The sequence below is a fragment of the Diospyros lotus genome, chromosome 8, assembly GCF_014633365.1.
Source record: "Diospyros lotus cultivar Yz01 chromosome 8, ASM1463336v1, whole genome shotgun sequence".
Lineage (NCBI taxonomy): Eukaryota > Viridiplantae > Streptophyta > Magnoliopsida > Ericales > Ebenaceae > Diospyros > Diospyros lotus.
In genome coordinates, this window is record NC_068345.1 from 896,810 (window position 1) to 911,952 (window position 15,143).

Here is a 15,143-nt window from a genome sequence, read left to right on the forward strand (position 1 = left end):
GGTTGATAGATTCTTGTGCCTTGTTTAACGCAAGTTTTGGAAGTTTACAGGCCAACTTTAAATAATTAACCAGAAGTAATTACTTCTGCAACATTTGAGACGGAGGCATACCATTTGCCCCATCTAGTCAACTTGCTTGGATCACTAAACTTCAGATACTCTGGTGGAGGGCCCTGCTCATGGTTGATATCAGTAAATGCGCTAGGAATATGTATAAAATGTACCTTTCCTTTGATATTTAGAATCCTTATCATTTTTGGTCCATCTTAGGGAAAGTTGATGTCTATGATTTTTTTTTTGGTCATCTTTTCCCTTTCAAAGTGTGTTCTTTTTTTCTTCTTTTTTTTTTTGGTTAACGCACCATCACGAACGTCTCCGCTGTTCGACCTTACAATTTTAGCAAAAGAGGTAAATCAAGGAATCTAACAGGCAGATTTCGACCCCTAGCACAACCGCAAATGTGAGGGTGGCAAATATTTTTCATTTTTCTGGATCACTTATTGTTTGTTGAATTATCTCTTAACCAGAGCTCGAACACGGAACCTCAAGATCCAAAAATTAACATCCCAACACATTCTTCTATTGCCAGTTGATCTATGCCCCTGGAGACTTCAAAGCATGTTCCTTAGTAGATGGCGTAGGACTACAATGTTAATTCAGGAATTGGCTTAGTGGTAAAAAGCCAATGGTGGTTCTTTATTACCATGGTTTAAATACTTTTGGGACGTGATAAATTTTTGTGTGTTTACCTATACGCAAGATTTTAGATCATTGCATATTTTTAGAGAGTTTATTTAATTCACACTTGAAGAGTATCGATTGGTAGTTCTCTTTAGAGAGTTTATTTAATTCACACTTGAAGAGTACTGATTGTCGATTCTCTTTAATAACAAAATGTAGATATATATAAAACGCCGTTCAATCATTTGTTTTTGTTTTTCTATTTAGGTCTTGGCTATTAGCTTCACATAAATTCTTGAGTCTTGGTGGGTTTTGGATTAGGTTGTTAAGAAACAAAAATGAAAAACATTTTCAATAGAAAAATGACATTTTTCTAAAGAAGTAGAAAATAAAAATGTGGGGTAAATTATAAATTTAAAAAAATATATTTTTTTTATAAATATAACATTTAATATAAAAAAATATCGAAACATAAATATATATAATGATAAATATACATGTTGTTAACTTCGCATATTTATATCTTTGCATACACCATTAACTTTACATGTATAATTATACAAATCTCTCAAAAAAATGTTTCGGTCCGTTTTTCCCATTTCTAAAATGAAAAACAGTTCAAAAACGTCGAAACGGTATATCCAAAATGTGTCGCACCACCCTGTTTGAAGAATATTATATTTTCCAACTTATTCTTATGGTAAAATAGATTCTGTATTACCCAATATTTGGGAAACGGAGACATGGATTGGCCACTCACTTGACCTAGCAAAATCTTGAGGCCCACACCAAGCAGGCAGGAATCCTTGAATAAGAGGGAGGGAAAAAATAGATATGAAAAAGAAATTTATTGTAGAATCTACCAGCAAAAGGATCTTTTTTTTTTTTCTGCTGATCGAATGTTCCAAAAGATAAGCCTATTGACGCATGAGATTCATCTAGCAACCAATTGGAATTACCCAATGTTGTGAACGCTCGCCCGCCCGTTCGTTGGTGAAGCAGATATATATGCTCTTCTTTGTAGAGGTTGGACGTCAATTTACTAATTAACAATGGGGAAATGAATGAATGGCTATGACTGCTTATAATTATAGTGGCTGATTCGTGGTGGTTTTATATTCGAACAGATCAGATATGTTTCATCCCTTTGGAATCCGAACCACCTTCTAAGATGAGATAATTTTTACATTTGATAGAAATATGTCTAAAAGAAGAACAATAATAAAAGTAGCTTCATGATGAGATATTATGTGAAGTGTTGTATCATAAAAAAAAAAAAAAAAAATACAAAATAATCATTGGGTTCAAGGTAGGAAACTTTATATATATATTTCTAAGTTTTCTTCAAATAAGGATCTTAAATCAACATTCGTTAATCAAATTTGATAATAAAAAAAATTAAAAGAGAAATTAAAATTTATTAGAATCAAAATTTTGGTAGTTATAAAAATATAAAATAAAAAAAATAATAATATAGTTTATTCGAATTTCTGTACATCTAACTCTACGATTCAATAATAATTGTCTAAAAGATAAATAAGATGCAAGCCCAAACTACTTCAGGCCCAAATGAGCTTTAAATGGGCCAAGACCAGGACCCATTAGGGCACCAGCTGAATCAGCTCAGGAAACCGGCCCTTGTGCTGCCCTTTTGAAGAAGAGAGAGAGAGAGAGAGAGAGAGGGTGATGAGAAGCTGAGGTGGGAGAAGGGAACTGCACGAGGGTGGAGAAATCAATTGAGAATTGAAGTTGGAGCTGTCTTACAGGTGACTTCTTAATATATTTTTCAGAGTTGAAGCAAAAACCGGATTGAGTTTTACTTGAATCTTGAATGTCGAACATTATACCTACCCGCTTTACAAAAGAGAACATCATACTTACCCCCCAAAAAAGAATGTCGAACAATACGCTTGTCTTTTGCTGCTAACATGTTCATCAGAGTTGCTTCTCACTTTTATTTTTTAGGGTACTTTTTTTGATCTTTCAGTTTGTTCATTCCATGGAAATATGTTGTTTTCTGAATTGGTTATGAAGTTGGGTTTATGACGGAATGGTGTTTGACAAATTGCCATTTGAAGTTGTTTGTGAAAGATGGATATGGTTATTGGGTGGGTATATGAGTTTATGTGACTGGAGTTAAAGCACATATAGCATTCGCATTTCTATTTTTACATTCATTTGCGATCATGATTGTTTTCATGCTACTAAAATTGAAGGCCGGATTCCCTCTCTCAATTTCTTCGTCACCATTGTGTATATCAGCCGAGATTTGGAACAGTAATTATTCTTTAAAGTTGAAGTTGTTTTTGTCTCAAACGTATTTCCACTTTTATCCAAGTTATTTCAGAAAAATAGTGAATGAAACTTGTATGACTTTGCTTTCTGGCTTCCTTCTTGGTCTGCTCTTGGAACATTGAATGGATTGTGAGTTTGTTCGAACCTTATACAATGGCATTACTTATTGATGTACCTAAAATGTATTGTGGCTTTCTTTTTGATATCAAAGCTGCAGTAGTTAAATTATTGCTATTTTCTTTTTCCAGGTAGTTTCATCTCTAGTGCTAAAAATCATCAGGTTGTTAGAGACATGATTCTGAAGCACTTCTTTTCTAGAGTGGCAATCAACAATATTTCAAGACTTAATGGAAGAATTCCATCTCCATGCTCTTATATTTACAGAAATGTGTCCACCATTAGTACTACCATTTCACCCTCCATTCATTCACCAAATATTTGGGATGCTACTCTGTTGCCAAGTCCTAAATTTCCAAAACCCCATCTATCTTTCATCAAATATGTCCATTCTGATCCAACTACAAAACTGAATAACTTGGGCAGTGACCCGAATCTTGAGTCTGAAGAAGCAGAGGAGGATGGAACCACGAATGAGTTCTTGTCTCGATTTGTGTGGATAATGCGTGGAAAGCTCAGTGAAGTCTACCATGACTGTGATAAGAAGACAATTGATAACATGCTGTTAATCATTGTTGGAAAGGTTCTATCAGAAATGGAGAAGGGTGGCCTCGAGCAAATGCTTGGTATGGCAGTGGCTACCCCATCTCAGGACTTCAGTGAGGATCTCTGGAGGACAGTCTGGGAGGTTAGCAATGATGTCTTAAATGACATGCAGATGGCAATGAAGAAGGAAAAAATGAAAGGGTTTCTTCAATCTGAAGAAGTAAAGGAAATGTGTAGATTTGCAGGTGAAGTGGGTATTCGTGGGGAGATGCTGAGAGAGCTGCGCTTCAAGTGGGCTCGTGAGAAAATGGAGGAGAGTGAATTCTACCAGAGTTTGGAGCATCTTTGCAAGGAAGAAGCCCAGGACCAAAAAGAAGAAGATGAAACAATTCAGAAGAAAACTGAAACCATGGATGAAGTGGCTGTTGGGAATGATTTTGTTGTGGATCAAGAGAAATCTAAGGTTGTTTCCTTACCAAGGAGACATGGGAAGATAAAATACAAGATTTACGGTCTTGATCTCTCCGATGCAAAGTGGGCTGAGGTGGCTGATAAAATACACGAGACTGGGGAGATTCTCTGGCCTCAGGAGCCTAAACCAATTTCTGGGAAATGCAAACTGGTTACTGAAAGAATTCTTTCATTAAAGGAGGAGGATGACCCTGCTCCACTGTTGGCTGAATGGGTAGAGCATCTCCAGCCTAACAGGACTGACTGGATTTGTTTGCTTGATAGATTGAAAGAAAAGAATGTCCGGCTACACTTAAAGGTTTGTCACTTCCCCCTAATCATTAAGGAGCGACATTTTATAATAATAACAACTGGTGACTAAATGATGCCCGCTTTCATTTACTGCTCGCCATTTTTCTTTATATGCACTTAATCTCAACCTTTCCACACCCCTCCCCTCTTGAACCCCTTATTTCTGCAAATTTATTGTAATTTCTATCCATCTTGGATTTGGCAATGGATAGGTAATGAATGGAAAGATTGACTTCATGTAGACGACTCCGTATAATGGGATAAAAGTTTGACCCTAACTGTCCAAGGTAAATGTTAAAGCAAACATGTATAGGTTTGCATTTGTTTAAGCATATTTTGTGTGTGTGTGTATGTTTGCAGCATTCATTATTGTTACCCTTTTTTCTAATAATGTTAGAAACTTTTAATTAGAGAGTTCAAGAAGAATGAAATGAAGAAGTACATATCACCTATAAATTCTCCATTTACGACAAATACCAGCTGTTCTGGTCACTGGTTAGTCTTTACTGGTGTGTCTGCAATGACTAACTGAATTTCTATTTGATTATGTGCTAGAAACATCAGCATCAGTTTTCTATGTTGATGCTGATGCTGGTGTCTGATTCCCTTTGGGTTGAACACAATAGTGCAGCATCAAAATATTCTCCATTTGCAAGCGTGAGTTGTTTTAATTATTGTCAGGACCCTTACGGTAGTCAGAGATGTATGGAGTGAGTTGTAACAAATAAGGGGTAGTATAACAAGAAGCTGTTAGCGAAGTTGATATGGTTAGATAGTTAGAAGATTGTAACAGAAATAACAGTGGGAGCCAAGGGCGTTAGGCGATAGTTGTAAGAGTGAATTACGAGGATGGGCCTATATCAGGGGCTTTCCTCTCAATGAGAATTATCGATGAATTTGTTGATGAAATTCCAGAACATCCCTCCCTTAATTTTCTCTAATCTCTCTCTCTCTCTCTCTCCCCCTTAGAATCAAACCCTAATTCTCCTCACCAAGGAGAATTCCCTTGTCAGGTTTGAGACCCTGACAATTGTCTAAGTAGATGTTCTAGACGGTCTGCATTTAATTTATATTGCTCTCTCTCTCTCACGCACACACGCACGTGCACACACACACACACAACAACAACAGAACTAAGAAAGCTGAAGGAGTAAAATGTGAACTGAATTTCTGCAAAAAGAAGTTATTTGAAGTCTTGCTTGGTCAGTCTTTATTATGATTTTTCCTTCAGATGGTATTACTCTGTGAACTATTACTCCTGGGAACTCGTTAAATTAAGGAAGTAAACTGGATCCTTGGGGTGATTCTTTTCCCAAAAATGTTTAAATGCTAAACCTTTGTGCTGTCATCGCATAAAGACCTTATAACATGTTTCAAAAATATTTGGTAACTACTTTTGCCTATAGTACCAAAAGAGTAGCTATTGCTGTGGCACCATTGAGATTTGTCCGAGTCCCCATTTACCCAGTTCAGTTAATCTGAGTTTGTTACATGAATCCTTTTATCTGATAGCTTTTGAACTGGTTCTCTTGATTCAAGTCACAGATAATCTTGAGATATAAATATTTATATCCCTTCTACGAAACAGGTTTATCTAAATATCTCATCTTATAGTTGTTTTTAATAAAGTATGATATAGATGCAACTAAACTTGGTGTGACCTGATTATTCTGTCCAATACATTTGTCTAATTAAATAGAAAACACTGACAGTTTTATAGCTGCTTACTAAATTAAAAATCATTCAAGTTTCAAGCGTTCTGCTTTTGTTTGACCTTTTTTGTTATAACAAGTAGCTTCAAATTTTATGGTCTATTTGGTTATAATATCATCAAAACTTAATTTCTGTATAATACTACTTGGTGACTTTATTGCACGGTCTCATTTTACCCTTTGGTGTGATGTTCAATTGTGGGTATGTTATGGCTTTATTGAGACGTCCTGTAAATTGACCATTTCAGTCTCTATCTTAACTTGATGTGTTAAAATGATTAATCTCCAGGTTGCAGAGCTTGTTCTTGGAGAAGAATCTTTTCAAACTAACATCCGTGACTACTCAAAGCTCATTGAGGCTCATGCTAACGAGAACCATTTAGAAGATGCTGAAAGGATTCTCAAGAAGATGAATGAAAAAGGCATCCTGCCTGACGCGATCACATTCACTGTATTGGTTCACATGTATAGCAAGGCAGGTAATCTTGAACGAGCAAAAGAGGCATTTGAAAACTTGAGGAGCCAAGGCTTTCGAGCTGACATGAGGGTTTACAACCATATGATAATGGCATATGTCAATGCTGGGCAACCCAAACTGGGTGAGTCGTTGATGAGAGAGATGGAGGCAAGGAATATGAAACCTACAAGGGAGATTTATATGGCATTGCTTCGTTCATTTTCCAAGCATGGTGATGTTGGTGGAGCCCAACGAATTGCAACCACAATGCAGTTTGGGGGGTTCCAGCCTAGTATGGAGTCGTGTACATTGCTTGTCGAAGCATTTGGGCAAGCAGGTGACCCCGATCAGGCAAGAAGCAACTTTGACTACATGATAAAACTTGGTCACAAGCCTGATGATAGGTGCATTGCTAGTATGATTGCAGCTTATGAGAAGAAGAACTTGTTGGACAAGGCATTAAATCTTCTGCTGGAGCTTGAGAAGGACGGACATGAGCTGGGGGTAGCTACTTATAGTGTTCTGGTGGATTGGATGGGAAAACTGCAGCTGATTGATGAAGCCGAGTACCTATTGGGCAGGATTTCCGAGCAAGGGGAGTCTCCTCCATTTAATGTTCACATAAGCCTTTGTGATATGTACTCAAGGGCAGGAGATAAGAAAAAGGCTCTTAAAGCCCTGGGTGTTGTTGAGGCGAGGAAGGAACAGTTGTGCCAAGAGGAGTTTGAAAGGGTTATAAATGGGCTTATAGTTGGTGGATTTGTCCAGGATGCTCGAAGGATACATGAAGTAATGGAGACGCGGGGTTTTGCAGCTTCAGAGCCGCTTAAAGTAGCCTTGATGGCATCCCAAGTCATAGGCCGCAAGAGACAACCAATGAGGTAGTGTACTTTCTTTTCTTTCCCCCCTCCTCTTTTTTCTGTTATAAGGTTAATTTAACAATGAGGAAGCACTTTCATCCATTGGAAAATGCACCTTAGAACACTGTCATGGCTGCGGGAATGACACTGATTTCCTGAGGCTGAAGGTATGTGATTTCCATTGGTGTAATTCAATGAAATTAGAAGAAGAAAAGCTTGCCTCTATCTTTTGCTTTCTTCTTTCCTGGTAGATTCGCCTTAAGCATGCTTGTTGACATGTACTTTTGTGGTGTTCTTTTCTTGAATAACTGGGTAACCATTTTATCTTTCCTCCATCTCCGGTCCTTCATTTTGTGCAATCGTATTTTGAACTATTTTTGAATTCTTTGTCAACCATTGCAAGTAGGAGGTTGCAAGAAAAAGTATATATGCTTGGAATACCTTTACGGGCAAACAGTAATAGATAGATTAAACAGCTAGACTTTGGCAGCACGGGTGGAAATGGTCACCCAATGCTTTTGGCAAAGTTTATACCTTGAGTAAAAGGTTTCGTACGTACTCAAGGCAATCATCAGTAAAATAAGATCGTAGGAGCATAACCGAAGGCCATCAAACAGACATTTTATAATGCACCTCTTGTTAATAGTTGGAAGCTTGACCCATTAGCAGCATCCGACCCAGATCGTCTGCGTCTTTCATTAGTCTACATTCTATATTGTCAATGGCGGAACAGAGGCAGGGCTTCCTCTCTAGGCTCCCTTGGCGATCACGAGCACGAACTCCTCGCCGGACACCACAAGTCCCTGCTGCCGTTGAAAGCAGCAGCGAAACCCCTACCCAGCCCACCACAAGGGCTCCCCGTGCCCAGAGGTCACCTTTTAGGCCTGCTGGGGTGGCCTCCCCTCCTTCCCAGTCTCAAGCATCAACAAGAACCGAGTCTCAACCATCAAATGAAAACGCTCAATCCCGAGTTACTTCTCTACCAGCACGACCATCCCGTGCAACAAGGCAATCCCGAGCTGCCTCTCAAGCACCTTCACCATCACGCACAGCTAAACAATCCCAAGCTGCCACTGAACCTCCTCTATCCCCATCTCAGGTCATCCCTAAACTCCAGGCTGCCCCTCAGCCATTGCCCATGTCTCCATTAGCTTCTAAGACTCAGCCAGAATCACATGAAGCTTCAGAGGCGCAATCCCCGTCTAAAACTCAAGAGGTGCACGAGTCTCCCCCGGGTTCCACCAACCCCCCCTTGCCTGTCTCCCAAGAAGAGCCGAAACTCGAGAGTTTAGAGCCAGCATCACAAGAGTTGCAGACAAAGGCGGAACAAGTCTCTACGGTTGTTGAACCAAAGGCACCTCAAAGTTCAGATAGAAATCCCGAGGAAACTGTTGAAAAGAACGAAATCATACATGAACTCGGGAACAAGGAGAAGATCGATGATGTCACTCGGGAGTTCAGGCAGAGGACTGCAGCATCAGGCTCAAGCGTACCAAACAAAATGCATCAAAATGCTGCATTTGATGCAGAGCAAAAGCAACTAGAGAAAGAAGTGATTCATACCAGAACGGGGCCATTAACCAACTTCAGCTCTAACGGGAAACAAACCAAAACTGTGATTCCAAATCTGAAGGACAGAGAAAGGCCTCCCCAGAATAAAGAGATCAGGGATGATATTTCTGAGTTCGTTCATAAGATGGTTACCGAACAGCCAAAGGATCCAATGGCTGACAAATTAGTTGTCATGACCTTAGCTGGTGAAAACAGAGGAGCATCCATGCAACTGGGCTCAAAATCGGCAGACAGAGATGGGACGGTCTACATTCACAGGGGCTATAAGATCAACCAAGACGTGAGCACTGAAGCCACCACTGATAGAGAGGTAAACTTCGAGAGAAGAGAGTCAAATTATTCAAAACATGAAGAAGACCAGATGCCAGAAAAATATATAAACAATAATGTACAGAGCATCAACAACTCTATTGTGTTGGACGGTTTCATTACCGAAGGGAGTCCTGGTGTACAGATCGTCCGTTCTTGCAACCACATGGAACCTTTAAGCCCTGCAAAAAAAACAGAGTCCATCGGTACCCACAGGGCCGAATTTAATGTTACACCAGCACAGAAGCTTACCTACGAGCCCAGAGTTAGAAGAAGATGTTTGCGAGGGCTTTTCATGGAGCCAAGTGACTCGGACTCAGATAACCCCGAAAAGCCCCCGCGTCATGGTTGCCGCTACTGCAAGGAGAAGAACGAAGAAAACCAGATAGATATTTTCTAACTAAACAACTGGTCAGCTTTCAATCTACAGAGATTTAAGCATTCGTGTACAAAACAGAATAATGTAACTGTAAATTTAATAAGGACACTTTAGAGTCCACAAAATTTATCATTTCAAGGTAATCCTGCTATTGCAAATTGTTTGATATTTGTTAAGGACGACGAGGAACATCAAAATTTGAATGCACAAGGATTCAAATGTACAAGTGGTGCGAGTGCTTTGTTATGGCTAAAAGACAATCTGAGCTACTGCAAAACTGAATACGGAAGAACACCAGGACTATTGCAGTTACACTCAAGAGAACTATCGCAGATTTTTCATTCTACAGATTACAAAAAATGATGCCAACACATGAATATCAAAGGGCGCACGCGAAGGATCTTCCTGTGTAGAAAATATATACAACAATCTATCAGGAAAGCAAGGCCTGATAAAGGCCTTCCATAGGAGTTGAGTATGGTTATTCACACGCTGGTTTGGTATCAAAACTGCTTAAACAGATTGCAAAGGCTTGGAAGGCAGAGAGGGGATAGCAATAATCCATTGTAAAAATGTCTTTCCCTATCTTTCCGAACTGTAATATTACTCTCTCTTGTTCTGTGGCTGGCACATTTTCGGATGGGTCAACAGATGCTACCAGCTGAAAGTTCTTGACAGATGCCACTGTGACACGCCCTCTGAAATTAAGGCACCAGCACTGCAATTGTTCATGCCATCTAGGAGCTTTATTTCTCAAAATCAATGGATCTCTTGTGCTGCGAACAGTTTCGAGTGGCTCAACAGGATTACTGGATTCAAATTTAACAAGATTTTTCCCTTCTGATAAAGGAGAGCATTGCTCATCAGTGCAATTCCCAAGTGTTGTTGGAGTTGGAGCAGTGCCCCCTTCCTCAATTGCAGATGTGGGGATTGACCGCATAGTACACAGCATTCTCCTTGGACCTCTCGTACGAAGAACATTGAGCTCATATGCTATGGTAGCAATGTTGTAATAACCAGCTGGTACCCTAGAAGACTGCTGCTTTGAGACGGTTTTTTGGCGTGACTTGCCACTGAACTGGGTTGCATGGTCACAGGAAGGATGGCGATCGTAAATGATGAACTTAGTGCGAAGGAAATTTGACCTGTTAAAACGTTTCCAATTCATTTCAAGAAAAATGAATCCAATGATGCAAAGATGAAGAAAAAGGATTTTAGAAGCACCTCAACCTCCCAACGTACATACAGCTGGTTCGAGAGAAATCATCTGCTGCCAAGGATACGAGAAATTCTGTGCTTGTTGCCCTTCTAATCTTTCTTGCAGCCAATAGCAGTTTACTTGCATCTCCTGACAGTGCTGTAATTAAGTAAGAATCATGATCTTATGTATCCATTAGCTGGAGGCACCTGCATGGTACCTCTGAATATCCAAAAACTTTGATACCGAAAATCACATAAATGAAACAAATATGTCCCCCCAAAGAGTAAAAGTACCCAAAAATTTGATGTCCTGCTGTAATTTGAACATTATGCAGTAAGTCTACAAGTTTATAGTACATAAAAATGCAACCAAGCTCCTCTAGCAGTAGAAAGAGAGAGAGAAAGATCGATTAAAAGGATAGGAAACGCAATAAGGCATTAATTATTTACCAGGACTCAAGCCAAGATACAAGCGATATGCTGATGTTGCCCTGTCCCTTCTTATGTAGCACTGGATAGGATAATCTCTTGGTCCTGGCTGATAGGTTTCAAAACATTGAAGTACAAAGAATCAAATAGCACAAATTCAGCAAGCAGAGCAGACACAGGAATAACCAAGAAAGGATAACGTTTGGCGAGGAAGGGGTTTTGAGGACTAACCTGCTTCATTGAGATGGGGAATGTGAGTAGCCCACATTGCTCAGGAGTTCTCACAACTTCTTTTGTTGTTTCCCTCCATGATCTGCAAACCGCAGCACAAGCAACAACATCCTTCCGGGCAGGCCACAGGGTCTGGTTAGCTTCTAGTCGATGTATTATTTCAAGAAGCAACTCAGGGGGCATATTAGCCCAAGGGCTCTGTTGAACCAAGGCAGATGGAGATGGAGAATTTTCGGGGGCTATATGCGACCTTCCACGTCCAAGCACACACGTCCTATTGGCTCTACTCCTTGACTTACTGTCGCACATTTCTCTGAGCTGCCGAAGAATGCCTTGAAATAGCATTATCACAGAACAAACGTTCTTCCACTCGATCTATTTCATAACACAAATTGGAACATTAGCAAGATGCTGCCTGTAGATTTGACAGATCTAATTTTGGAGAAATATTAACATATCAATTTTATTCATTTGTCGAAGTAACAATGGTAATGATAGTTCTTGTCTCTATTACCTGACAGAAAGTGGTTATCTCTAAGAAATTTGATGACGTCCTAGAGAGAAGCAATAACAAGGAAAACTCGACTGGTATTGTCTTGTTCATTTATTACTAAGAAATCTCGAAGCAGACTCAAATTTCGAACATGTTGACAGACAACTCGTGGCCATTTAGGAAAAACAATGGAAATAATAACAAAATGCACATAAAAGAACCTTTTTATGAAAAGTGCGATAATGAATCATATGCCAATAGAAATGCTTGATAAACAATCAATATTATCACAAACCTAAATGAGTTTGAGTTATCCAAACACTGAGGTTAATTATTCTCCTTTATCATTCCGTGCAGCATCCAGAAAACAACGTACAGGCATCTGTTTGGTGGCAGAGAATATGAAAGAGCAAGTAAAACCTGTTAGAATATCCCAGCCAGATCCACTAGAATCCCCGCCAGATATTTTAGAATGTTCTGTTGATAGATGTTGTAGGATTACATACAATACATGCTTAATTGGATCTCTATCATTTATTGGTGGTTGGATCTAAGATTTTATTATCATTAGTACTGGACTACATGAATCGAATAACACACTAGCTTTTTTCTTCAAAATTTCTTCTCTGCTTCTTGTACAGTTGTTCTAGTCTTCTTCACGTTCCCACACTCGTATCTTGCTAGTTAATCTTACTCATGTACACTCGTATCTTCCATCAAATGCTTTAGAATCCTTAGATATCCTACAATATTTTATCATATATGCCTAAGTGGATCTACTCAATTAGGCATTTCAAAGTTTATTCTCATTAATGTAGGACTATGTTCTTCCCTAACTTGGCATATTATGTTTCCTGTTTAAGGTTTGTTTTGTACAAATTCATTGGCAGAACGCACAAGCTGTCTCTTAAAACAAGTTGTGAAAATTAGCTGAGGCAGTGATTGGCTTCCACTTCTCGAAAGCAGCGGAACACAAAAATTCAAAATCCTTGTACCCCTTAGATTTCTCGGATAACCAAACCGCAATTCAAAATGTGAAAAACAAAAGCGAAGAGTAATCAAAACACACAGGCATTCACGTACCGGTTGTTTAGGTAACGCACCGCAGATCGGAAGAAAATTCCCAAAAATGTCCCAAGGATTTCGTATCCAACGCTAGACGGCGACGTTGCAATGTCTCCGAGGATCAGAACACAACAAAGCGATCTCAGACCAAAAGGCTCGAGAATTCAAAAACCGAGCGATGCGGCCGAAGAATTCAAATCCGAGTCGGTATAAAATATCGCTCCGTTTCCTTCTTCAATCCTTCCAATGTCTCGGCGGAGACAAAAGGCTCTTCAGATCAGAGAAAAGCCGACCGTGTCCCGCAACACTAGGTCTTCCAGGTGGTGGTGGCGGCACTGCTGCCGGGAAACCTCCGTCGCCGCCGCTGCCGACGTCGTGGTTGTCGCAGCGTCACCGCGACCTCCTGTAGCAGAGCGGAGGCCACAACCACAAGCTCTTCCCGGATCCAGAAGCGTCTCTGCGTCTCATCTCCTTGAAACTTATATATGGAAGGAAACAGCCTTTTTAATTTCGTCCTTTGAAATTAACGGGAGGGTCTTTGGGTCACACCATTTTGGCGTGACCTCTATGGACACGTGTGCTCCATGGAGGTTGGTGGATGCGGGTGCATGCTCTCAGTTACCACGTCATCACAGTGGTGTTACTATTTGTTTTTTCTTTTTTCTTTTCCGCCACTGCCTTACGCCTAATATAAAAAAAGAAAAAATATATATTTTTCAATCTCTCTAAATTTTTAATAGAACAATTTTAATTAGAATATAGCGCAAAGAAATACACCTAATAATAATTGAAAAGATAAAAATACTAATTTATCTTTTTTCGAAAATAAGTGATCCCATCTTGTTATTTATTTTTATTGACAAATAATAAGGAGATGACACATGTTATAATATCAATTTATCTTGTTTAAATTTAAAGAATGTTCACAAAATTTAATTTTCAAATTTTAGTTGTGGAGAATTCGACTCCTATTAACACAGCTCGAAATATCTAATCTACTTATTAAAAAAAAAGAAATATCTAATCCAAGACATAATAGAAATAACCTCAAGAATCCTTTCTAATGTCATCAACCTAAGATACTTGAATTTGGGAATCTTGGAGATTTAATTAGAAATATCCTAATTCACTCCAAGTATAGAGAATTCACTTCTTATTAACTGAGCCTAATTAATGCCATCCCTATTTAGTTTCACATATTCTTTGTTAATCCAAAATAAAAGAGATTTAGAATCTCAAAAATAATTCTCAATATTCTCATTCCACCTATATAAAAATCAAGGTTTTTACAGATAAAGTTTTTAAAATATAGGTCAAGTGATGAATAAGTGATACCCTAAAATTAGTACCAGTAAATTACGAGTTCAATATTCAGCTTAGATAATGATCAAAGACCCAATTGTAATTTACCTTCTTTACAAAAATTGAGAACATGAGGAACCGTATAAGAACAATAATCTTAAAATTTTTATAAATAAAAAGAAATTAATTATTATTTATATATTTTTTGATCATTTATTCTATTAAATTGAGGGAGAGACCATATCAATAAAACCAATCTCTCTTTTTTTTTTTTTTTTTTCTTATTGATCAATACTCATATTAAAACAGACTAAGATAGTCGATCACAAATATCATTATCAACACAAGAAAGTGTTTGTTGGAGATGTTAGGTAAATTTTCAAAGTATGGTTTAAGATGAGATGTTGCATCAACGAGAGGGATTAACTCCTAGAAAGTACTTTGAAGGTCATTCAATGTGATGAGCTCGTCGCTTGCACACGCGGTGTGTTGGGTAGTAGGAAAATGAAATGGTGTTTGAATATTTTATTTTGATATTTAGAATGGTATACATATTAAGTGTTTATAATTTTTAAAAATTAATTAATAATTTATGAAAACTCATCGTTAATTTATCAAAAAAGTATTTATAATTTTATAAATATTAAAATTGAATATACTAATAAGATTATCATATTTTTATACATATCAATAAGTTGCAATAATTTTTAATCGGTTTATCTCGAGATCAGTT

The 15,143-nt window shown here is 38.4% G+C and overlaps 3 protein-coding genes across 6 annotated transcripts; 2 read left to right on the plus strand and 1 right to left on the minus strand.

The window, feature by feature from the left end:
* The first annotated feature begins 2,305 nt into the window (after positions 1-2,305).
* LOC127807561 (uncharacterized) lies at positions 2,306-12,988 on the plus strand. Of its 3 annotated transcripts, none has more exons than XM_052345512.1 (4): positions 2,306-2,447; positions 3,225-4,408; positions 6,403-7,451; positions 12,401-12,750. In XM_052345512.1, exons 2-4 carry the CDS (start codon positions 3,269-3,271, stop codon positions 12,468-12,470), a joined length of 2,259 nt encoding a protein of 752 aa, XP_052201472.1. In that variant the 5' UTR covers positions 2,306-2,447; positions 3,225-3,268; the 3' UTR covers positions 12,471-12,750. The 3 variants fall into 3 exon arrangements, with proteins under 3 accessions (XP_052201472.1, XP_052201474.1, XP_052201473.1); XM_052345514.1 differs by lacking the exons at positions 2,306-2,447; positions 12,401-12,750 and adding exons at positions 2,493-2,647; positions 12,907-12,988; XM_052345513.1 differs by lacking the exon at positions 2,306-2,447 and adding an exon at positions 2,493-2,647 and having other exon boundaries at positions 12,401-12,760.
* On the plus strand, positions 7,460-9,711 carry LOC127807562 (uncharacterized). The gene has a single exon (XM_052345515.1). The coding sequence runs from the start codon at positions 8,152-8,154 to the stop codon at positions 9,709-9,711; it is 1,560 nt and encodes a 519-aa protein (XP_052201475.1). The 5' UTR covers positions 7,460-8,151.
* LOC127807563 (tubby-like F-box protein 5) lies at positions 9,602-13,600 on the minus strand. Of its 2 annotated transcripts, none has more exons than XM_052345517.1 (5): positions 13,127-13,600; positions 11,551-11,925; positions 11,341-11,428; positions 10,915-11,038; positions 9,602-10,835 (listed from the first exon to the last, which is right to left on the minus strand). In XM_052345517.1, exons 2-5 carry the CDS (start codon positions 11,893-11,895, stop codon positions 10,172-10,174), a joined length of 1,221 nt encoding a protein of 406 aa, XP_052201477.1. In that variant the 5' UTR covers positions 11,896-11,925; positions 13,127-13,600; the 3' UTR covers positions 9,602-10,171. The 2 variants fall into 2 exon arrangements, with proteins under 2 accessions (XP_052201477.1, XP_052201476.1); XM_052345516.1 differs by having other exon boundaries at positions 10,915-11,047; positions 13,127-13,598.
* Positions 13,601-15,143: the final 1,543 nt, after the last annotated feature.

What these genes read in the sequence shown, in the direction of transcription:
- LOC127807561 (XM_052345512.1), top strand. Translation starts at nt 3,269, where the DNA reads ATGATTCTGAAGCACTTCTTTTCTAGAGTGGCAATCAACAATATTTCA. An exon ending in ATGTCCGGCTACACTTAAAG is followed by an intron (nt 4,409 to 6,402) that starts GTTTGTCACTTC and finishes ATTAATCTCCAG; the next exon opens with GTTGCAGAGCTTGTTCTTGG. An exon ending in CGCAAGAGACAACCAATGAG is followed by an intron (nt 7,452 to 12,400) that starts GTAGTGTACTTT and finishes CATTCCGTGCAG; the next exon opens with CATCCAGAAAACAACGTACA.
- LOC127807562 (XM_052345515.1), top strand. Translation starts at nt 8,152, where the DNA reads ATGGCGGAACAGAGGCAGGGCTTCCTCTCTAGGCTCCCTTGGCGATCA.
- LOC127807563 (XM_052345516.1), bottom strand. Translation starts at nt 11,895, where the DNA reads ATGCTATTTCAAGGCATTCTTCGGCAGCTCAGAGAAATGTGCGACAGT. An exon ending in GTATCTTGGCTTGAGTCCTG is followed by an intron (nt 11,048 to 11,340) that starts GTAAATAATTAA and finishes ACTTAATTACAG; the next exon opens with CACTGTCAGGAGATGCAAGT. An exon ending in ATGTACGTTGGGAGGTTGAG is followed by an intron (nt 10,836 to 10,914) that starts GTGCTTCTAAAA and finishes ACGTTTTAACAG; the next exon opens with GTCAAATTTCCTTCGCACTA.